This window comes from Hemiscyllium ocellatum, chromosome 1, assembly GCF_020745735.1.
Source record: "Hemiscyllium ocellatum isolate sHemOce1 chromosome 1, sHemOce1.pat.X.cur, whole genome shotgun sequence".
NCBI lineage: Eukaryota > Metazoa > Chordata > Chondrichthyes > Orectolobiformes > Hemiscylliidae > Hemiscyllium > Hemiscyllium ocellatum.
In genome coordinates, this window is record NC_083401.1 from 78,419,303 (window position 1) to 78,442,603 (window position 23,301).

The following is a 23,301-nucleotide window of genomic DNA, read 5'->3' on the forward strand; positions in this document are numbered from 1 at the left end:
TTCTGATCTCTTTTCAGACTGGAGTTACATTGAAGTCAAATTAGTTGATTTGTAGTGATGTTCTACAGGATGAGCAAGAGAAACTCTTTCATTCCAGTTCCTATTTCTTCTTTCAAGAAAATTTGAATGAGCACTTAATTGGAAACATCTGCACACTTGGAAAACTTAGCTGCATTTAATACGCTGTATAGAAAGTATTAGAAGGAAAAATTTCATAAAATGCAAACTGTACCTGTGTACAGTTTTTGTAGCATATTGAGGTTCCTATGTTTAATGAAAAGTAATATTTTATGACTGAGGTTATGAACCACTAAGGATGGGTGATTTTTTTAAAAAATTTTTTTTTTCAGGCTCTGCACAGAGATAAATATTTTCTAATCAACCAGTTCAGACAAATTATGATATGCTTGTGGAATAGATGGGGCTTGAACCCAGGCCTCCTGCCTCAGAGATGGGGCCACTACCACTGCACATAAGAGCCTGTTTTCCAAACTGAAGCAATTTAAATTATTTTAGTTTTTTTCAGAATTTAATGTTGTCACTATCAAACATCAACCTGTACACCGAAAACAATTTGGGTTTTGGGACTACAGCAAACCTAATTCATTGCTCTGACCCCGTATGCTCAGAACAAGGACTCAAGTGATAAATGTGGCATGTTATGGCTTTTCTATAAATACCCATACTTGATTAATTTTTGGATTCCTCTGTTATTTAGGAATTGAAATGTTATTGCCTTCTGACTTTTTTCTGGTAGTTCCATCAGAAATGTAATGTGATCTGTATCATTTGTTATGGAATAGACATCTACATTAGTTACTTTTGGACAAAAGTTTTAAAATTTACATCTGAACTGGATTCTTGAAAGTGATGCTAAACCATAAGAACAGAAACAGGAACAGATTGAGGCCTTTCAGACCCTCCAGCCTGTTGCCCTGTTCAGTAGAATCATGGCTGATCGATGCTCCTCAAATCCACTTTTTTGCCCTGTCCCCGTAACCCTTGATTTCCCCTACTGATCATGAATTTACTTAGCTCAGCCGTCAATATACCCAAGGACTGTGGTCCCCACCACTCTCAGTGGCAAGCGGATCCAAAGACACTCAACTACCTGAGGAATGAAATTCTTCCTCATCTCAGTCTTAAATTAGTGTCCCTTTATTCTGATTCTATGCCCTCTGGCCCTTGTGTTTCCCCATGGGGGGGGAGCCCCCTGTCAAGCCCCTTGAGAGTCCAATATGTTTTTCAGTACAATCACCTCCTGATTGAGTAGAGTTCCAATCTGCTTAACTTTCGTTCAAAGACAATCTCTCCCATACCAGGGATTATCCAAGTGAACCTTCTTTGAACTGCCTCAAATGAGATGATCCCTTTTCTCTTATCATAGTAGGGATAGTACTCCAGATGTGGTCTCACCAGCATCTTGTACAGTTGCAGTAAGATTTCCATACCCTTTGTAGTGCAACTTACTTGAAATGAGGAGCTAATATTTCACAGCCTTCCTGATTACCTGCTGCAGCTCTGTGCTGGTTTTCTGTTACATGCAAGAGTACCCTCATCTCTTAGTGTTGCAGATTTCTGCCATTTTTCTCCATTGAAATAATAATAGTTCATTTTATTCTGCCTTCTAAATTGAACAATTTCATTTTTCCACATCATACTCCAGTTGCCGACGTTTTGCCCACTGAACTCAACCCAACAATATTTCTGTGAACTGTTGATGTCCCTCATGCAAATTGTCTTTCCACATATTTTTGTGTCATCTGCAAATTTGGCTACAAAACATTTGCTTCCTTCTTCTAAGTCATTAACTCATTATAGCCAGTTGTTCTCACCACTGATCCCTGTGGTACCTTACAGGTCACCAACCTCAGACTCCCACAGCGTGGAAGTTAACCCTCTGGTCCATGCAGACTAAGTTCCTAAACTAAACTCTGCCTGTTTGCCTGTGTTTGAACCATGTCCCTCAATCTTTCATATGTGTATTTATCTGAATGTTCGATCCAGGTACACTTACAAAGTTTAACTATCATTTCCTTGAATAGTTCATTCCACATACGAACCACTCACTGTGGGGGGAAAATAATGGTCCTTTTAAGTCCTTTTTAAATCTTTTCCTTTCACCTTAAAAATATGCCCTTGAGTTTATAACTCTCCACCCTCGGGAAAAGGCCTTTTTACTATTCACCTTGTCTATGCCCCACATGATGCTCCGATGCATCTCGTCCACATCCCACACCTCTGCCCTCAGACCCCACCCCTCCAACTGTAACAAGGATGGAACGCCCCTGGTGCTCACCTTCCTCCCTACCAACCTTCGCATAAACCAAATTATCCGCCAACATTTCCGCCACCTCCAAAAAGATCCCACCACCAGGGATATATTTCCCTCCCCATCCCCCTCTGCCTTTCGCAAAGACTGTTCCCTCCGTGACTACCTGGTCAGGTCCAACACCTCCCTCCACCCCCCCCCACCCCAAACCATACCCTCCCACAACCCACCCTCCCATCCTGGCACCTTCCCCTGCCACCGCAGGAATTGCAGAACCTGCACCCACACCACCTCCCTCCCCTCCATCCAAGGCCCTAAAGGAGCCTTCCACATCCAAAGTTTTACCTGCACATCCACTAATATCATTTCTTGTATCCATCGCTCCCGATGCGGTTTCCTCTGGACGCCTCCCAGCAGAGCACTTCAGGGAACATCTCGGGGACATCTGCACCAATCAACCACACCGCCCTGTGGCCCAACATTTAAAATCCCCCTCCCACTCTGCTGAGGACATGGAGGTGCTGGGCCTCGTTCACCGCCGCTCCCTCACCACCAGATGCCTCGAGGGAGAACGCCTCATCTTCCGCCTCGGAACACTTCAACCCCAGGGCATCAATGTGGACTTCAACAGCTTCCTCATTTCCCCTTCTCTCACCTTTACCCTAGTTCCAAACTTTCAGCTCAGCACTGTCCCCATGACTTGTCCTACCTGCCTATCTTCTTTTCCACCTATGCCCTCCACCCTCCTCCCTGACCTATCACCTTCATCCCCTCCCCCACTCACCCATTGTACTGTGTGCTGATGACATGTAAACCCTACCTGCATATTGCTGCTGCTTGAAATTCTATAAAAGTAAAACTTGTGGGACTCTTTTGTGGAAATCAGAATGTTGTTGCCTGCGTGCATTTAAACACTTAATAGATAAGATTTACCTAGATTTATTTCATTAGCCTATGTCACATGTTGAATGTGCTGTTTATTATCTTTGAATTAATTTACTGATTCAATTTATTTAAATAGAATAGTCGTTCCAATTCTTCTTCACCAATTGACATAGCAAGTCAACCTCGTATGTTGAAACTGACACGTATGCGCTCTGACAAGAAAAGTGATTTTCTGAAGACTTTGAAACAGGACAAACCTGGTGAAGGATATCTTGATGGAGACAATATGGATAAAGAAAAGGTAACTATATATTATATAAAAATATTCTAGTTTGCACAATTTGATATTGCTCCTTTTTCATTCTGTGCTGTATGAAAGTTCTCCTCCTGGCATTCATACCAGCTCAGTTAAATGCATACACTCTAAAATCTGTGTCCTGCTTCTTAACAAGATGGACTTAGCAGCCTTCACCGATGTTATTTCACTGATTTTTGTGTTGATTGTGTAAACTTCCTGTTTTTATGTTGTATTCAATAATAAACATAGAAAAGTGACTGGCCTAATTCACTGATGTGCAACTGATTTTTCAAATGCCATATTTGATCAAGATTGCTGTTTAACAACCATGGGAAATTCATTTTACAAGTGTGGAGCATTATTCCGTTGGAATATCATTTTTCAGGAATGAGTTTTCAAGTTTACACTTAAAGGTCTGATATTTCACCTTAATTCACTTTGCTTTCTGTAAATGATTACAACGTTAATTACAATCTGTGCCCTTTGCTCATCACTTTGTCTGTGAGAGCTCTTTATTTTGATTGCCTGATCAGCCTGCATGGTGCCTACTTTTTTTTTTGCTGGATGTCCTTGATCCCTCTAGATGGATTCAGATTCATAGTTAAATCAGAATAGAAGAAAAAGGGTGCTCTATAGCCTTGTAAATCTTTATCAACTGTTTCTCCTGAGGCTAGCAGTGAGCATTGTTCTTTAACGGTTGATGCAAAATATGGTATGGTTTTTTTTGGAAATGTGATGCATAAAACATTTGGGTTACTTTGATTTACAACTGGAGACATGACATATAAATGTTAGGAGACGATACCTGAACTTTACAAATCACTGGTCTAGTTAATAAGCTCACATTTTGTTAATTTTTGGGGGCATTTCAGGAATGCTATAAAGGTTTTAGAAAAACCTACTGAGGATTGTTGTTGGTGATAAGTGACTTTAGTTATCAGGAGCGCTTTAAAAAGTTTGGACTTTTCTTCCTGGGACAGTGAAGGCTAATGGGAGACCTTGTAGAATGAAGTTTCAATACAGTTTTCCTTTTTTTAATTAATAAGTTTCCTTCTGGTGGACAGCGGAATAACCAGAGGCTGTAGATTGAAAATAACTTGCAAAAGGCCCCATTGGGAGGTGAGACAGTGTGAGAAGTACCAAGTGGAATAGAAAGATTAAAGCTGAACACAAAGGTACTTGGGTAAAATTTGCAGAAGTACCATTTCAGCTTTGTTTTATTAAGTAATTTAATTCTTGAAATGGGCTTCCAAATGTGGTGACCAAAACAAAAGGCAGACGATGGGTTAATAATTGTTTTTGAAGCTGGATGGGCTGAGCAAGTTCCTGATCAACACATTGATATTTTTGTACTGTATCCAATGTACTGATCTAGTAATTCAGTCCTATGCTAAGGATCATAAGAACATGGATTTGGATTTCACCATGAAGTGAGTATCTATCTAGATTTTTTTTTAAATAAGATTTTGATTGAGGTGTAAAACTCTGTGGATGGTGGGAATGTTGGAGCACCCAAAGGAAAGCCATGCAGACAGTCACCCAAGGCTGGAATTGAACCCAGGTCCCTGGTACTGAGACAGCAGTGCTAACCACTGTGCCATTTGGCATTCTTTAATGGATTTTTCTTTCTGGAAACTTGCAAATTGTTCTTTACATTTGCCAGTGGGCCCAAATTATTTATCATGCAGCAGCTTGAGTTTTCCCTTCTCTTCCTTATGCAACTGCTTCAAACCCAACCCCCAGTGTTTCATCCTTACCTGAAATGTTCCTCTTTGAGGTGCTAAACCATCAGACATCTTTACCTTGTTTGCTGCACGGCTCATGTACCTAACTATATTAGAAACTTACTTTCAGGAGCAAGTTGCTAGAAAACAATAACTATTATGAACTTTGTTCCCCTGATAATGAGGGGAAAATGTGTCAGTTCTTTGTATTAAGTATTCCTTGTCAGTGTTTCAGCTGTTGAGCTATTGGTGCTGCTTCACTCTTCTCTGAAAATTTGCTGCCTTGTTTACCCATATATTATGGATAACTTGTGAAGATTGTGGGTGTGTGCTGTTGTCACCAATTGTCAGGATGTAAGGGACCTAACTCTTGCTGAATGAAAACAGAAGACTGGGGATCTGAAGTGAAATTGGAAATTACTGGAGCAGGTCAGGAGGGAGAAACAGAGTTAATAGTTTGAGTCCTGTCTGACTTTTCACATTCTGAGGAGCAAATATTTGAACTTAATTTTAACACTCACTCTCTCTACCTCCCCCAGGTGCTGCCAGAACTGCTGAGTTTTTCTAGCATTGTTATAGATATTTCTGAATCTGCTGCCTTTGTTCCTTGTTGCTTTAGTTTAACGATATGTTCACTATTGCTTTATGGAAAAGAATTCAGTTATTTATCCTTCCTGTTGTCATACTGAATTTGTACCGTTAGAATATTCTGAAATAGACAAAAGACATAGGAGCAGAAATAAGGCCATTTGACCCATCGGCTCTGCTCCTCCATTCAATCATGGCTGATAAGTTTCTCAACCCCATTCTCCTACTTTCTCCCTGTAATCTTTTGATTCCTTTGACAATCAAGAATCCCTTATCTATCTTTGTCTTAAATATTCTCGACGACCTGACCTCCATAGCCTTCTGTGGCAATGCATTCCATCGATTCACCCCCTCTCTGGCTACAAAAGTTTCTCTTTATCTCCATTTGAAAGGGCCTTTCCTTTACTTGAAGGCTGTGCATCTGGCTCAAAGTCTCTCATATCAATGGAAACATCTTTCCAACATCCAACCTGTCCAAGCCATTGAGTATTCTGTATGTTTAAATTCGAGGTGGCATGGTGACACGGTGGTTAGCACTGCTGCCTCACAGCACCAGGATCCCAGGTTCGATTCCAGCCTCGGGCGACTGTCTGTGTGGAGTTTGCACATTCTTCCCGTGTCTGCGTGGGATTCCTCCGGGTGGTCTGGTTTCCTCCCACCGTCACAAAGATGTGCAGGTCAGGTGAATTGGCCGTGCCAAATTGCCCATAGCGTTAGGTGCTTTAGTCAGAGGGAAATGGGTCTGTGTGGGTTACTCTTCGGAGGGTCGGTGTGGACTAGTTGGGCCAAAGGGCCTGTTTCCACGCTATAGGAAATTTAATCTAATCTCAGATCTCACCCCATACTTTTAAACTCCATTGAGTGAGTGTCAACCCATAGTCCTCAAATGACCCTTCATTCCAGGGATCATTCTCATAATCTCCTCTGGGCCCACACCAGGGCCAGTATATCCTTCATGAGTATGGTGCCTAAAATTGCTCTCAATACTTCAAATATGGCCTGACCAGAGCCTTATAAAGGCCTCAGAAGTACATCCCTGCTTTCATGTTCTAGTCCTCTCGAGGTGAATGCCAACATTGTATTTGCCTGCCTAGCTAGCAACTCAACCAGCAAGTTTATCTTTTTGCACTTAAGATTTCTGAATGTTTTTTCCATTTAGAAAATAGTCCATGCCTCCACTCCTACCATTGTGCATGACCTCACTTTTCTACATTGTATTCCATCTGCCACTTCTTTGCCCAGTCTCCTAACCTGTCCACGTCCTACTGCAGCCTCCCTGCCTCCTCAATGCTACCTGTCCCGCTACCTATCTTTATCATCTGCAAACTTAGTCAGAATGCCCTCAGTTGCTTCATTTATCATTTCAGTATAAAGTGAAAAGTTGTGCTGCCAACACTGACCCTTGTGGAATACTACTTGCTTCCATCCTGAGAAGGACCCTTTTGTTCCCATTCTCTGCTTTTTGCCAGCTAGCCAAGCTTCTATCCATGCTAGTACCTTGCCTCTGACACCATGGGATCTTATTTTACTCAGTAGCCTCCTGTGTGGCATCTTGTCGAAGGCCTTATGCAAATCTGTGACTGCATGTGGGACTTTTCAAATTTCTATAAAACTACCATGACATTGTGCATTCATGTAATGAGTACATCAGAAAAAGGCAGTTGGGTATTTGTGAAACAGGGAGACAGAGGTCTGCAGGTGCTGGAGATCAGAGTTGAGTGTGTGTTGCTGGAAAAGCACAGCAGGTCAGGCAGCATTCGAGGGGCAGGTGAATCGTTGTTTTGGGCGGGAGTCTTTCATCAGAGATGAGGCCTCATTCCTGATGAAAGGCTCCGGCCCAAAACATCGACTTTTCTGCTCCTCAGATGTTGCCTGACCTGCTGTGCTTTTCCAATAACACACTATTTGTGAAACGTTTGACTCCTTTCTCTATGCAAGATACGTAAGTCATTCATTCCTAACTGGACCATTGACGTGTTGGATTTTACCATTCCATTCTGAACTTTCGATAATTTAGTCATTACTATTTGTGGGACTTTGTAGAAATGTAGAAGCCAATATACATACAACAGTGATTGCACTTCAAAGACAGCCTTAACACAACACCACAAGTTTTATTCATCGACAACCTCTGTTCAATCAATGACTACAATGCTTTGATTTTTAAATTCTCATCCTGGTTTTTGCATACCTTCATGCTATCACCCTGCCTTATCTCTGTAGTTTCCTACAATGCTGTGAGATTTCTATTGTCTTTTAATTCCAGTGTCGTTTTTGATCGCTTCACTGTTGCTGATTGTATGCCATCAGTTGCTTTGGCCCCAAGCTCTTGAATTCTCTCCTTACACCTCTGTCTGTCTACCTCTCTTTTTCCTTTTTTCAGGTCCCTTAAAACTTCACCTCTTTGACCAAGCTTCTGGTCATTTGTCCTAATATCTCCTTGTCTAACTCATTGTCTTATTCTGTTTTGTAATAACTCTTTGAAATGCCTTGGGATGTTTTATTACATCACAGTCGATATCTAACCAGCTGTTTGGTTGTATTTCTTTCTTTTGCCTCCCTCTGCCTGGCTGTTGCTGCCTCTTATGTTGCGAACTGAAACCAGGTATAGACAGACCCTATACTGACGCAATGAAGTTTTCTTTTGGTACCCTTGTTAAAAACTTGTTGAATTTAGGTTTTTGAAGAAATGTTTGTCAAACACAGTGAGACTTAACTTTTAGGGAAGTAAACTAATTATGAACTTGGGCCTGTATTACATGGTCACCATTACGCACAAGATATGGCTTATTTTAGTTAATGTTTCAATTAAAATTTTTGTAATTTATTTAGTTTTGAAATATGAGCCAGAATAGAATTACCCTTGTGATAGCTTTAATTCATGTTAATCAACCTTGGAGAAAAGATCTGTAGCTGGGAATTTCCTTGGCAATATGTAAACAACTCAAATTTTGGGCATAATTCCTTTGTTGAGGTTGGGGGGATATGGGGAAAAAACAAATTTAAGCCTTATAGCATTGGAGAGATAAGTTGTTTTAATTGGAAGTTGCTATTGTATTATTGATGTTTACTGTTGGGATTTGAGGGTTTATGACGGCAGTTGTCTAACATAGGCAGTTGACCATTTATATTTAGCTCCAGGAATGATCCTGGGAATAAGGCTTGTCATGTGACTATGACTCTGTATTTAATGGAGTTTGGAAGGGTGGTGAGGGGGAATCTGTTTGAATCTTACAGAATACTGAGAGGGCTGGATAGAGTGGATGTAGAAAAGATGTTTCCAGTTGTCGGAGAGACTACAACCTGAGGGCACAGCCCCAGGGTGAAAGGGCAACACTTTAGAACTGAGATGACAAAGAATTTCAGTTTGAATTTCGTTGGCGCAGACGGCTGTGGAGGTCAAGTCATTAAGTGTGCCTAAAACAGAGAGAGCCTTGATGAGTAAGGGGATCATCAAGAGAAACCAGGAGAATTGGGTTGAGAAACACATCCAGTCATGATCGAACAATGGAGAAGACTTGATGGGCCAAATGGTACCAGTCTCCTCCACATCCTCTGGCAGCTCATTCCATACACGTACCACCCTCTGTGTGAAAATGTTGTCCCTTAGGTCTCTTTTATATCTTTCCCCTCTCTCACCCTAAGCCTATACCCTCTAGTTCTGAAGCAATAGATAAGGTATTTATTTGTTACGTAGGCTTTTCTCTTCTTTGTCCATCACAATTGGGCATGGTTTACTGAAAGCAATGGAGAAACCTTTGTCACCAAGATAGTGATCTCTTTAAAGTTGTAAAGGCAGCATCTTCAACTGGAATGGAAGAATTAGAGAACTCTTTTTTTTCCTGGATTTGTCTTCAATCTCTCGTGGTCAATCTTCCACCTGAAGAACATAGTACCCTGTCTTGGACTGCCCCATGTAAAGGCCACCTCAGCCCAGCTCTGCATCTTATCTAAGTCCCTTTGCAGCCGACAACAGCCCTCCTCACTATCCACACCTCCACCAATCTTTGTATCGTCTGCAAATTTACTGATCCACCCTTCAACTCCCTCTTCCAATTCATTAATAAAAATTACAAACAGCAAAGGACCCAAAACTGATCCCTGTGGAACTCCACTTGTAACTGGGCTCCAGGCTGAATACTTACCATCTACCACCACTCTCTGACGTCGACCGGTTAGCCAGTTCTCTATCCATCTGGCCAAACTTCCCACTATCCCATGCCTCCTGACTTTCTGCCTAAGCCTACCATGGGGAACCTTTTCAGATGCCTTACTAAACTCCATGTACACTACGTCCACTGTTCTACCCTCATCCACATGCTTGGTCACCTCCTCAAAGAATTCACTAAGACTTGTAAGGCAAGACCTACCCCTTACAAAACGTGCTGGCTATCCCTAATCAAGCAGTGTCTTTCCAGATACTCATAAATCCTATCCCTCAGTACCCTTTCCATTACTTTGCCTACCACTGAAGTAAGACTAACTGGCCTGTAATTCCCGGGGTTATCCCTATTCCCTTTTCTGAACAGGGGCACAACATTCACCACTCTCCAGTCCCCTGGCACTACCTTCATTGACGGTGAAGACGAAAAGATCATTGCCAGTGGTTCTGCAATTTCCTCTCTTGCTTCCCACATAATCCTAGGATATATCCCGTCAGGCCCGGGGGACTTGTCTGTCCTCAAGTTTTCCAAAATGCCCAACACATCTTCCTTCCTAACAGGTATCTCCTCTAGCTTACCAGTCAGTTTCATACACTCTTCTTCAACAATACAGTCCCTCTCATTTGTAAATACTGAAGAAAAGTGCTCATTCAAGACTTCTCCTATCTCTTCCGACTCAATACACAGCCTCCCACTACTGTCCTTGATCGGACCTACCCTCGTTGTCGTCATTCTCATGTTTCTCACATACAAATAAAAGGTCTTGGGGTTATCCTTGATCCTATCCGCCAAAGATTTTTCATGACCTCTCTTAGCTCTCCAAATCCTTTCTTCAGCTCCCTCCTGGCTATCCTGTATCCCTCCAACGCTCTTCTGAACCTTGTTTCCTCAACCTTATGTAAGCCGCCTCCTTCCTCCTTACAAGATATTCAACCTCCCTCGTCAATCAAGGTTCCCTCACACGACCATCTCTTTCCTACCTGACAGGTACATACATATCAAGGACACGTATCTTTTCCTTGAAAAAGTGCCACATTTCAACGACCTCCTTCCCTGCTCCTCAGATCCTGTCTTGCAGCATCGTATTTACCCTTCCCCCAAATTGTAAAACCTACCCTGTTGCACACACCCATCTCTCTCCATAACCAAGGTGAAAGTCACAATTGTGGTCATCATCACCAAAATGCTCACCCACTAACAAGCCCATCACTTGTCCCGGTTTGTTACCAAGTACCAAATCCAATATGGCCTCCCTCTGGTCGGACAATCTACATACTGAGTTAGAAAACTTCCTGGACACACTGCACAAACACCACACTACTTGATCTAAAGAGCTTCCAATCAATATTTGGGAAGTTGAAATCGCCCATGACTACTACCCTGTGGCTTCTGCACCTTTCCAAAATCTGTTTCCCAATCTGTTTCTCCACATCTCTGCTGCTGCTTATGGGGGGGGCCTATAGTAAACACCCAACAAGATGACTGCTCCTTCCCTATTTCTGACTTCAACCCATACTACCTCCAAAGGTGGAATACCTCGAATTGCCTTTCTGTAGCCGTTATACCATTTCTAATTAGCAATGACTCTCACTCTCTCTCACTCTCTCTCACTCTCTCTCACTCTCTCTCACTCTCTCTCACTCTCTCTCACTCTCTCTCACTCTCTCTCACTCTCTCTCACTCTCTCTCACTCTCTCTCACTCTCTCTCACCCCCCCCCCCCCACCCCCCCCCCCAAAGTCTTACTGAAACATCTGTAACCAGGAACCTCCAACAACCCCTTTTATCCACGTTTCCATGATGGCCACAACATCATAGTCCCAAGTGCCGATCCACACTTTAAGTTCACCACCTTATTTCTGGTACTCCTTGCGTTGAAGTATACACGCTTGAGCCCATCTGTGTCCACAAGTATTCCCTGTCAGTGCTACCTTCTCCACAGCCTCCCTACATTCTTGGACATCCTGAAAAACAGCTAACCTACTTGCTGGACTGCAAGCCTGGATCCCATCCCCCTGCCAAATAAGTTCACCCCCCCTCCCCCCCCCCGGAAGAGTGCTAGCAAACCTACCTCCCAGGATATTGGTGCCCTTCTGGTTCAGGTGCAACCTGTCCTGTTTGTACCAGTCCCATCTTTCCCAGAATGCAGTCCAATTGTCCAAATACCTGAAGCCCTCCCTCCTACACCATCCTTGCAACCACGTGTTCAACTGCACTCTCTCCCTATTCCTTGCCTCACTGTCACTTTCCAAGGGAATATATTTTCCATTCCAGTACAATTTTTTTTTTTCTAAATAAGAATCATTAATCACAAAGACTTGTATTGAAAGCACTTGTGCTACAAATGGCATTGGGCATCTTTTGTGTTGAGCATTTGTTTTAAAAAAAAATTAACCTACCTGTTTACCTTTTTAAAAGTTGTTACACTGTAATTGTGGAACTTTAAAAGTTTTCACCGATCCAGAAGTGTTCTTTCACTTTTAAGTAATAAATATTAGCTGACAACTGGTCTGCAAGAATTGTTTTTATTTATCATGGTGTATCATCTGCAGGATTATGAGATGTTTAGCATGCAACAGAACAAGAATACTCATCACGAAAGAGATGAAAATCGAAATTTTGATAAAAATGGTGATCGTAGGGAGAATGGAAATGCTCGAACTCTATCCCAGACAACCATTCACCCCTCAGCATTCCCCCAATGTAATATTTTATCAAGTTCGCTGGAAGCTGAGCATAGGTATGTAAATAAAATTATATCAACATCTAAAAATTTGAAATTTCAGTTTGTCTTATTGATTAGACACGATGAAATTGCAAAGGTGAGAGTTGTGAGGAAACATGCCATCCTACAATAGCAAGACTGCTGCTTTAAATATACTGTCCAGCTGTAGTATTGGTGATTTCCACAGGCAAGTGAAACTACCTTCTCAAATCTTCATCCTGGTCATAGTATTTAGGCATGTTTGTGCACTTGTTTTTTTTTAACCCCCTCATATAGATGCTATCCTTTTTTCTCTTGCGCAGATGCTTTCTTTTATCTGTAAAGATGTTTCTTTTCATTTTGTCATAGGCGCACCTTCTGAACTGTCATAATCAAACTGTCCTGGGATTCTTTACCCACCCCCTTGTTTTTTCCTCAATTATATCATTACCATGCTGTGTACAAGGTTTGCATCTGTTATTACAGCAGAGTAAAGTGTTGGTCAACATTTATGACAAGTGTTGCATTGGATAATTAGGTTGCTTGCACTTTGTTCAAACGTATGGATTTAACATTTGTAATGTGCCATGATCTGGATCACATTGAAAACAACTGATGGCAGCTAAATGGTGAATAATTAACCTTGAACTCAAAACGTGATATGCAAAGATTTCCACTTAAAATTGCTTGAGTCTTTAGATGTTAGCAAAGACTTTTATGCTCTAAATGTATAATATCAACCTGGATTTCCTTCAGCATGCCACAATGACTTCTGATGTAATATTATTCTTTTCATTTTGCATGTAGGCTGCTTAAAGAGATGGGCTGGCAGGAAGAAAGTGAAAATGATGAAACTTGTGCTCCATTAACAGAGGATGAGATGAGGGAATTCCAGGCCATCAGTGAACAGGTAACAGGCAAAATTACATTTTTTTTCAACCTTTTCAATTCCCCAGCTTTTTCTTTTCTAAATTGCTGTTCCATTTATAGGTATGTATCATCTTGAATGTTAATTGCATTAGATAGCAACCAATATTCCAAATTGACAAAATTCTGCTAACTTCAGCTTCTAGTCCATCAATTTTGAGAGGATTTCTAGCAAGTCAAAAGCTATCTGAGCATGCAGTGGTCAAACCTCACTGTAGACATTATTGGCACATGGCAGACAATACACTGGCTTTAAATTCTGGAACCAGGCTTGATATTGAGGTTGTTGGGTCACCCCTCTGTTCCAGTGATTTCCTTCTGTCATGTAAAACTAACTATGTTCTTTCAGCTGGTATAAAATGTTTGATTAAACAGTAACATCATATACATTACTGTGTGACAACATATTTTAATGAGCCTGTGAATTTTGCTGTCTCATTTGTCCTCCCAAGATGGTACTGTATAATGCAAAAATTCTTTTCACTGTTCTGAACATACAAACATATGAGAAGCCTAAATAGGTTTTTTGGCCCCTTCTATGTTCAGTAAGACCACAGCTGGTCTGTTCATATTTAGGAATTCCACATTTCCATTTACTCTGCACTTAGATTCCACGCGTAACAAGAATCTATCTTCACATTGGATAAGATACAATGGCCCAGTCTCCACTGCCATCTGAGGCACAATTCCAAAATTGCACAACCCTTTGAGACTTAAGACATTAGATTCCTAAACAGTGATCCCTTGCTCTGAATTAACCCACCAGAGGAAACATCATGTCCATATTCATCTTCTCAAGACCCTTCTTGAATCACTTGTTCTCATGAGCTCCAGTGAAAACAACCTTATCCTACCAGTCCTTTTTTTTATATATAGAAAATAGCCTGAAAGAGGCCACCCCCTATTTGAAATATGGGGTCTTTGATGCCCTATCAGTTGGATAGTTGCCTACCTATCTTTCTATCATTGATTATAAATTAAGAGTTGAGGACCCTGCGCAGACTCCTGACTGACTGACTGACTCGAATCATTAAATCCTGTCAATCAGGCAAACACCCATTTGTGGGACACGGGACAAGTGGAATTGTTATATACCTACAGAGTGCACTTTGTTAACAGCTCTTTAATCAGTCAGTATAACAAGTAAGCAAGTGTGAATATTCATGAGGATGTTCCACAATGCTGGAATATTGATTCAGCTCAATTAAAATTAAATTCTACTAAAAGTAGCAGTATCAACTCTTTGAACTGCACAAACACATGTATGGACTGTTGTGATGGAGGAAGCCAGTGTAAGATACCTCACTGCAGTTTACATTAAAAGAACCATCATATAAATCCAGTGGAAAGAAAAATATGAACTTCAGAGTTGGTTGCTTAATTAACTGTGCAAGTTGGTTTATTGGCAACATTTGGGGTCTTCGTGGTGGCTCAGTGAACTGATTTGTGGAAATGTGGTACAGGAAACCATTCAAGTGAGGCAACGAAGAAAAATTAAAACATTCTATTAGCTTTCCTAGTTACTTGATGTACCTGCATGTAAGCCTTTTGCAATTCATGCACTAAGTTACCCGGATTCTTTTTTCACCTGAGTTTGCAAATCTTACCATTTTAGATAATGGACAGTTTCACATTTTCCTACTTTCAACACTAATGCCCCTTTATCTTATCCATATTTTTATAGCCTATTCGCAACTTAGTTTCCTGTATTGATCTTTAAATTTGGTAACCAGGTCTTACATTCCTTCATCTGTATCGCTTATATAATTTATGAACAGTTGAATTCTCAGTATCCATTCCTCTGCGGCATTTGTTCCATCTTGCCAACTTTTTAAAAAAAAATTAACATCACTACTCTGTGCTTCCTGTTACCAGCTAGTCTTCAATCCGATTTTCTGCAATAACCTTTTTGATACGGCACCTCAAATGTCTTCTGAAGTGCAGTCCATCCACTGGTTTCCTTTTTATTCACAACGCATCTTAATTTCTCAAAGAACTCCAATAAGTTGGTTAAACATGATTTTCCTGTCTCAAACTCATGTTGACTCCATCTGATTATGTTGAAGTTATCGAGTAAAAAGTGAGGTCTGCAGATGCTGGAGATCAGAGCTGAAAATGTTTGCTGGTTAAAGCACAGCAGGTTAGGCAGCTTCCAAGGAACAGGAAATTCGACGTTTCGGGCCAGAGCCCTTCTTCATGAAGGGCTCTGGCCCGAAACGTCGAATTTCCTGTTCCTTGGATGCTGCCGAACCTGTTGTGCTTTAACCAGCAACATATTTTCAGTTATGTTGAAGTTATCCAAGTATAGTGCTAAACTTTATTGATGGCTTTAAGAGGAAGTTGAGTGGTTATTTGGATAGAAGTAATGTGCAGGATTGTGAGGATGAATCAGGAAATTGGTGGTAGGTAATGATGCTTATTTGAAGAACTGGTGCAGACATGATGAGCCAGATAGCTTCCTTCTGTACCCTAACACTTGTGTTTCTGATTTCCCTCTGACAACTGTTCAAACACTGACCTTAGTTGCCTGGTTTTGCCACCCTTTTATGAATGAAGGAGTTACGGCTATGTTTTCCAATCTAATGGAACTAACAGGGAATTTTGGAGAATTAAAATCAATGGATCATTAGCCACTATGTTTAAGGCTGTCAGATGAAGTCCATCTCAATTGAGAAACATTACCAGACTAAAACCTGAATGAACAGTTTGCTGAGCAAAGGTTGGACAGGCTACACTTGTTTCTGCTGGAGCTTGGAAGAATAAGAAGTGACTTGATTGAAATGCATATGATCGTGAGGCAATTTGGAGAAGATGTTTTCTCTTTTGAGAGGTATTAGAACTTGGGGTCATACTTTAAGATGGAGATGACTAGAAGTTTTTTTAATCAGAGGTTTGAGGGATTTGGAACACTTTTCTCCAAATGCAATGGAAACAGAATATTTGAATATTTTAACATGGATGTAGAGAAATTCCTGATGAGCAAACAGGTGAAATGTTGTCAAGGGCAGATGGAATTGTGCAGTCATCTGATCTGCCACTAGTCCTCCCAGTCACCACCCATTTTAATTTTCCCTCCCATTGCCTTTCTGACATGACCACCCTTGGCCCCCTCCATTGTCACAATGAACCAAGCAACACCGCATCTTCCACCTGGGCAGTCTACAGCCCCGAAGACTCAACATTAAGTTCTCCAATTTCAAATAATCTCCCTTCCACTCCCCCTCCTCCCTGCCATCAACCGAATTCATTCCTCCCATTGACCAATCACGTCATACCCACTACCTGTCTTTACCTATCCCCACTTCAACACCCCACCCCCTTTATCTGCAGCTCCCCCTACACCCACCCCCAGTCCTGAAGAAGAGTTAAACCTGCAATGTCAATTTCACTACCTCCTGGTGCTGCCTGGCTTGCTATGTCCTTCCAGCCCCCTGCCTGTCTACTTGTGATGCATGGTGCAGCAAGCTTGAGATCCACTTCTTTCAATCGGAATGTTCAGGGATACTCGTATTCATTTGCTGTGCCAGTGATGCCCACATTCCAATACGGAATTAAAAACAAAGGGGCAGGGATTTAGGAAGCAATAACAGATTAAAGGACTTTGAAGGGGAAGGAGAGGTTGGAAATAGGTTGCTAGTTCGAAGGATTGTTGGATCAAGGGCTTTTTTCAAGTACGCAGGGACTATATCTGCGAATACAGATTCATTCTCCATATCAGCCACCTTCTCAATGCCAGAAACAAGTCAGTGAAGAACAATTTCATACTCCGCTCCAATAAGAGAGCATCTGCCCGTCTTGCCTTGACATTCAGTAGTATTGCATTGTCGAATCTCCTCCTGTCAAGATTTTGTGAATTACCACTGATCAGAAACTGAACTGGATCAGTCCTATAAATACTGGGTTAAAAGAGCTGACCAGAGGCTAGAAATGCTGCAGTATGCCACTTGTCTGCTGACTTCCCAAAACCTGTCCATTATCTACAAGGCATCAGTCAGGAGTGCAGTGGAATACTGTCCACTTGCCTGAATGAAGCATCTTTTATAAAACTCCGAGCTCAGCTGCATCCAGGACAAAGCAGCTGAGTTGATTAGCATCCAGCTCATCACCAAGGAGAAAGTGAGGTCTGCAGAGGCTGGAGATCAGAGCTGAAAATGTGTTGCTGTAAAAGCACAGCAGGTCAGGCAGCATCCAAGGAACAGGACATTCGGTGTTTCGGGCATATGATGAAGGGCTTATGCCCGAAACGTCGAATTTCCTGTTCCTTGGATGCTGCCTGACCTGTTGTGCTTTTCCAGCAACACATTTTCAGATCCAGCTCATCACCTTCAACATTCACTCCTGCCACCACCCCACAAAATGACAGTAATATGTACCATTTTCAAGATGCAATGCAACAACTCTCCAAGGTTCCATGGTACGTTGTCTGCAAAAATGTTGTGATCAGAGCAGGACCAATTAAAAAGAAGATAGATAGTTAGTTTGAGCTTTTGTGGTTACAAAAGCTTGGCACTTTTTGAGAACAGTTGTGGGTAAATCACCACAAGTTACCTTTTTATTGTGCTACTTAATTAGAAATCTCAGACACTCCAGTACTGATTTTAAATTTTATTTCATGTAGCAACCAACAGAAGACTCCTGAAATAAGCAAGTTAAGTATCACAGCCCACCTTAGTGATTGCCTGATTAATGATGGAATCTGACCAGGATTCCAACCAACTTGTCTCTGAATGTGTCCAGAGTTATATCCTTATGCAGTATAGTTCTTTGTTCTGTTACTGAATTGTTCTGGAGCTGGATTCATATACCATTTTCGCTTTCAAATTTTGTCATGTCACATTATTGATGACTCAATAGATTCTTTCATCCCCAACATTGATTTACAGTTCTGGAATTCTCAAGTCTGTAGCTTGTTGCCTTAACAGAAGTAGCTGCTCCTTCCTTGTTCCATTCGCAGTTAGTTGTCTGTTCAAAACACAGCTTTTCCTGCAATTGACCCCTTTTAATTCTAGACATTACTTCGGTAAGCAGGCTTATTTGCCCATGAGGCAGTAGGTTACCAGGCAATTGTTATGGCCTTTCTCCCAGGAAACATTGTTTATGTTGCTTCTTTCCAAAGATGGTTACTTTTGCATATTGCTTTTAATTCCTTTTACAACAGCTACCCCTTATCCCTTTCATAGAACAGTACAGCACAGAACAGGCCCTTCAGCCCACAATGTTGTGCCAACCACTGATCCTCATGTATGCACTCTCAAATTTCTGTGACCATATGCATGTCCAGGAGTCTCTTAAATGTCCCCAGTGACCCTGCCTCCACAATTGCTGCTGGCAACGCATTCCATACTCTCTCAACTCTGTGTAAAGAACCCGTCTCTGACATCCCCTCTATATTTTCCTCCAGCCAGCTTAAAAGTATAACCCCTCATGTTAGTCATTTCTGCCCTGGGAATTAGCCTCTGGCTATCGACTCTATCTATGCCTCTCATTATCTTTGTATACCTCAATTGGGTCCCTTGTCCTCCTTTTCTCCAATGAAAAAAGTCTGAGTTCAAGAAACAGTTTATTCCAGAAAGAATTATGGCTGATTCTTTCCATCTGTGAAGTTATTCAAGTTCTGAGGTCTATAGTATCACAAAACTTACTCTTGGGAGCCAAGAATAAAGGCAGGCATTTATTGCTCATCCGTAATGACTCTGGAGAATGTGGGAGGAGTGAACCAACTTCTTTAGCTTTGTGGGTGACTAGATCAGTTAACAAACCTTTGGGTTGCCATCCATGTGATGAATTCATACCCGCAGGGCTCTTAATGAGGGAGCTGCAGAATTTTGACCCAGTGACAGTGAAAGAATAACCATATGGTTACAAGCTGCAATGGTGTATGGCTTAAAGAGGAACTTGCAGGTGGTGGACTTCCCATTTATGTACCGGTGTCCTCCTCGATAAGGCTCTCGGGTTTTGAAAATGCTGAAGGTGAGTTATTTTCACCCGGTTCATCGCCAATGCATAGTGCAGAGTGCATATTTTTGGTAGATGGGGAACTGATTATGTAAAAACAGTGACTGCAGATGCTGGAAACCAGATTCTGGACTAGTGGTGCTGGAAGAGCACAGCAGTTCAGACAGCATCCAAGGAGCAGCGAAATCGACGTTTTGGGCAAAAGCCTTTATTCCTGATCAAGGGCTTTTGTCCAAAATGTTGAATTTCACTGCTCCTTGGATGCTGCCTGAACTGCTGTGCCCTTCCAGCGCTGCTAATCCAGAAACTGATTATGTAGGCCCATTCACTTTGTTGGAGAAAGTGAGGACTGCCGATGCTGGAGATCAGAGCTGAAAATGTGTTGCTGGAAAAGCGCAGCAGGTCAGTCAGAAGAAGGGCTCATGTCTGAAGAAGGGCTCATGCCTGAAACGTCGATTCTCCTGCTCCTTGGATGCTGCCTGACCTGCGCGTTTTCAGCCCCCATTCACTTTGTTGTTGAGCTTCTTGAGGTTTTGGAGGTGCACTAATCCAGCTAAGCAGAGAAGTTGTATTCTTGTGATTTGTGCCTTGTAGATAGTGAACAAACTTTGGTAATTTGGGGAGGTGAGTTACTTATTATAGAATTTTCAGTCTCTGGTCTGCATCCTGCATGGCATGTTGATAATGAGGAATTAGTAATGGTAATGGCAATTAATGGTAAGGGAGGTGTTTCTATCCCCTGTTCTAGGAGATGACCATTGCATAGCATTTGTGTGGCACAATTGTTAGTTGCCACTTTGCAACCCCAGCCTTCTGAATATTGTCCAGGTCTTGCTGCACATATGTATGGATTGCTTCAATATCTGGAGAATCACAAATAGTACTAAACATTGTGGAATTGTCAGTGAACGGCTTCACTTCTGACTTTATGATGGAGAGAAAATCATCAATTAAGCATTTTGAAGATATTTGGATTTAGGACACTGATCTGAGGATTTTACATTCAGATGCCCAGAGTTGAGACAGTCGGCCTCTGCCAGTGATAATCCTGTTCTTTCTGAGATTTGATTTCTATTGGTGGAGTCTTGAGTCCTACACTGGCTGCAGTTTCACTTGGTCAAATGCATGACCAGGGCGTTCATTTAAACCTGGTTGCTGAAGTTTGTCCATGTTTGGTTCAACGCTGCAGCCTTTTGTGTCATAATTGCTGTAATGCTGGATTCTTTCTGATTCAACATAGTGGGAGATTTTAGAAGTTACAATAAATTTTACAATGTTCTGACATAGCTTTTCTTTAATTTCAGCTGCAGAAGAACGGCCTTCGAAAAAATGGTCTTCTGAAAAATGGTCTCACTTGTAACTTCAAATTTAGTACGTGGAAGAGCACTTACAAGCCCACTGTTGATGATACAGAGACGAGCAGCAGTGATACATCTGATGATGATGTGTGAGATTAAAGAAAGACAAAGTTATTTGGGTAAAATAATTATCATTGTGGTAAACTGCCAAAAATAAACTGCATTAAAAGCAGTACAGTACCCCACCAGAAGAAATTTGAGGGGACTACTTTATTCAAGAACACAGATTGTTGGACTTGGCCTAATTTGAACTTTGCTTAATGCTTTGTAACGGCCTTTTGTAGTAATGAGGATTTCAGTTGGATTTAGCATTGATTTGCTTCATCACTGCTGATCAGAAGATACATTACTACAATGTGAAAAAATGATTGATCATGGGATAATTTACAGATCTAATAAACCGAATTGAAGTTCAAATTGTGTATTGTTCCATGGAGCTTTTGGCTAAAAGTTGTTCCATTCGTTCAGAAACAGCAATTTGAAAATGCAGTATCCTGCTTGTTGAATCTTACTCATTACCAAAACAGGACCCTGCAAGTCCGCTGTCTACAGAAAAACAGGTGATGTAGCATGTTCATCAAAAATGGTGAAAAATACAATGGAATTATCATTGCCTAAATTTAAGGAGTACTCTTGTACTGATCCATTTTTTTTTTCTCAACTTGTTTTTATTTTAACCATTTGTAGAATTGTTTAAAATCATCACATTCTTCAGTTTGTAGGAAGAAAAATTCTCAGATCAAGAGCTTTACCTGCACTGCACACAGCCTTAATATTCAGGGTGAACTGTCCAAAGCAAGCTATTTAAAATTGACAGATTATTTTGATAAAGCAGTTATTTACAAATCTTACGAAGAGGTTATGATCACAGTTACTGGATCTATTCGCTAAATGGAATAAAAACTGGATTTACAGCAAGTCTGATACTGGTTTGAATTTGTGCCAGAAATATTTTGGGAGTGGGCAAACTTTAAATTCCCATCATTACCTTGTAAGAGAAGTTGAAACCTTAATAACTTTGTGCATTATGGGTATGGCCTGTAATGATTTAATCCCCAAACGAGGATTTGAGCACACAGCCTCAGTTGACCCAACACTGCAGTACAGTACTGTCAAAGATGCTGACGTTTAAATCTATCTAACTATCCCGGTGTGCTGTTCAAAGGCACAGCATTTTCCTGTTGACCTAGTTGAAATTATTCCTTTAATCAGTAACAGGAATTTGATGGTGATCGTTCATTTCATTATCCTACGTGGAACCTCACTACATCTAATTGACTGCTGTATTTACCCACATAACAGTTAGTGAATGATCTATTTCACTCTTTTGATAAATGAGGCGGTACAATATAAGCACACTTTCTGCTTTTTAGTCTTTCTTTCATCCCAGATTGTGTGCCTTTTTGATTTCATGAATGTTGAGTATAGGCACAAAATTATTTTATTTGACCATTGCAATCTGACTTTCAGTTATAGTTTTAATCAATCTGTTCAGACATGTCACAACACACCTGTGGCAGACGGGATTTGAATCCACATCTTCTGGTCCATAGGTAGTGGACGCTGCCACTGCAAGTTAGACATTTTAAAAATCATATGATAACTATCAGGCATTTAATGCTGTTTAAATTGTGTATACCTCCTGACCGTGTATTATGGGCATTACAATCGGAGTCATCAAATTATTTAAACACAAAAAATCTCTTGGAGGAGGTGATCTGTTTTGTGATGTATAATATTGAATTTAATATCAGGAGCACTGATTTTATGGGGACTGAAGAAGCTTAATTCCTTTGGCTTCTCTTCTGGTATTTGTATTGGAAATCAAATTTCTGAGAAATCATAAATGGTCTCATTAATGTTGGATGGTAACTTTCGCCAGGAGTTTTGTCGTCGTCATAACTTTAGGCAGAAGAATCTGAGAATTGCCAGACACTGTTTACACCATTTTTTTTTTAAAAAGACTTCATGGCTTTTACATTGAATGGGTAAGTAGAAGTTCACCCCCTTAAACCTTTAATTTCAGCATTTTGTTTCTTACGTTTTTAAAATGCAGGAGACAACAATGTAAGATGTCACAAACTAGAGATTGGTACCAGAATCGAGAAAGGAGAAACAGTCCTAAAGATGCTGGATTGCACACTTATTAGAGGAAGTGGGGTCCAGAGACTCTGGGATTGAGATCAAGCGTCTCCAGGGTTTGCTTGAAGGTCGGCAGATGACAGACACTGAAGGAGTGACTGGAGCTGGCTATCTGTTAGAGAGCAGTTTTGAGGCATCAGATCTAGAAGGCTTGCCATCTTCGTTAGGGTGAACTGAGCTAGAGCATTAAAATGATCCTGAAGTTTGGAAATACCACAGGAGTTCTCAATATTGTAAATCTGCAAGGGGAATTGTAGGATTTGGCAGCATCAACTTCACCAGAATT

General features: G+C 41.1%; 1 protein-coding gene across 1 annotated transcript in view; it reads left to right on the forward strand.

Annotated features, from left to right (window-relative positions):
* Positions 1-21,751, forward strand: part of LOC132818982 (vasculin-like) — a 77,344-nt gene extending 55,593 nt beyond the window's left edge. Inside the window, exons 9-12 of the mRNA XM_060830182.1 lie at positions 3,294-3,458; positions 12,482-12,669; positions 13,441-13,543; positions 20,820-21,751. Of these exons, the coding sequence (XP_060686165.1) occupies positions 3,294-3,458; positions 12,482-12,669; positions 13,441-13,543; positions 20,820-20,966 (603 nt within the window). The 3' untranslated portion in view covers positions 20,967-21,751. The remainder of the gene's footprint in view (positions 1-3,293; positions 3,459-12,481; positions 12,670-13,440; positions 13,544-20,819) is intronic.
* The last annotated feature ends 1,550 nt before the right edge of the window (positions 21,752-23,301 follow it).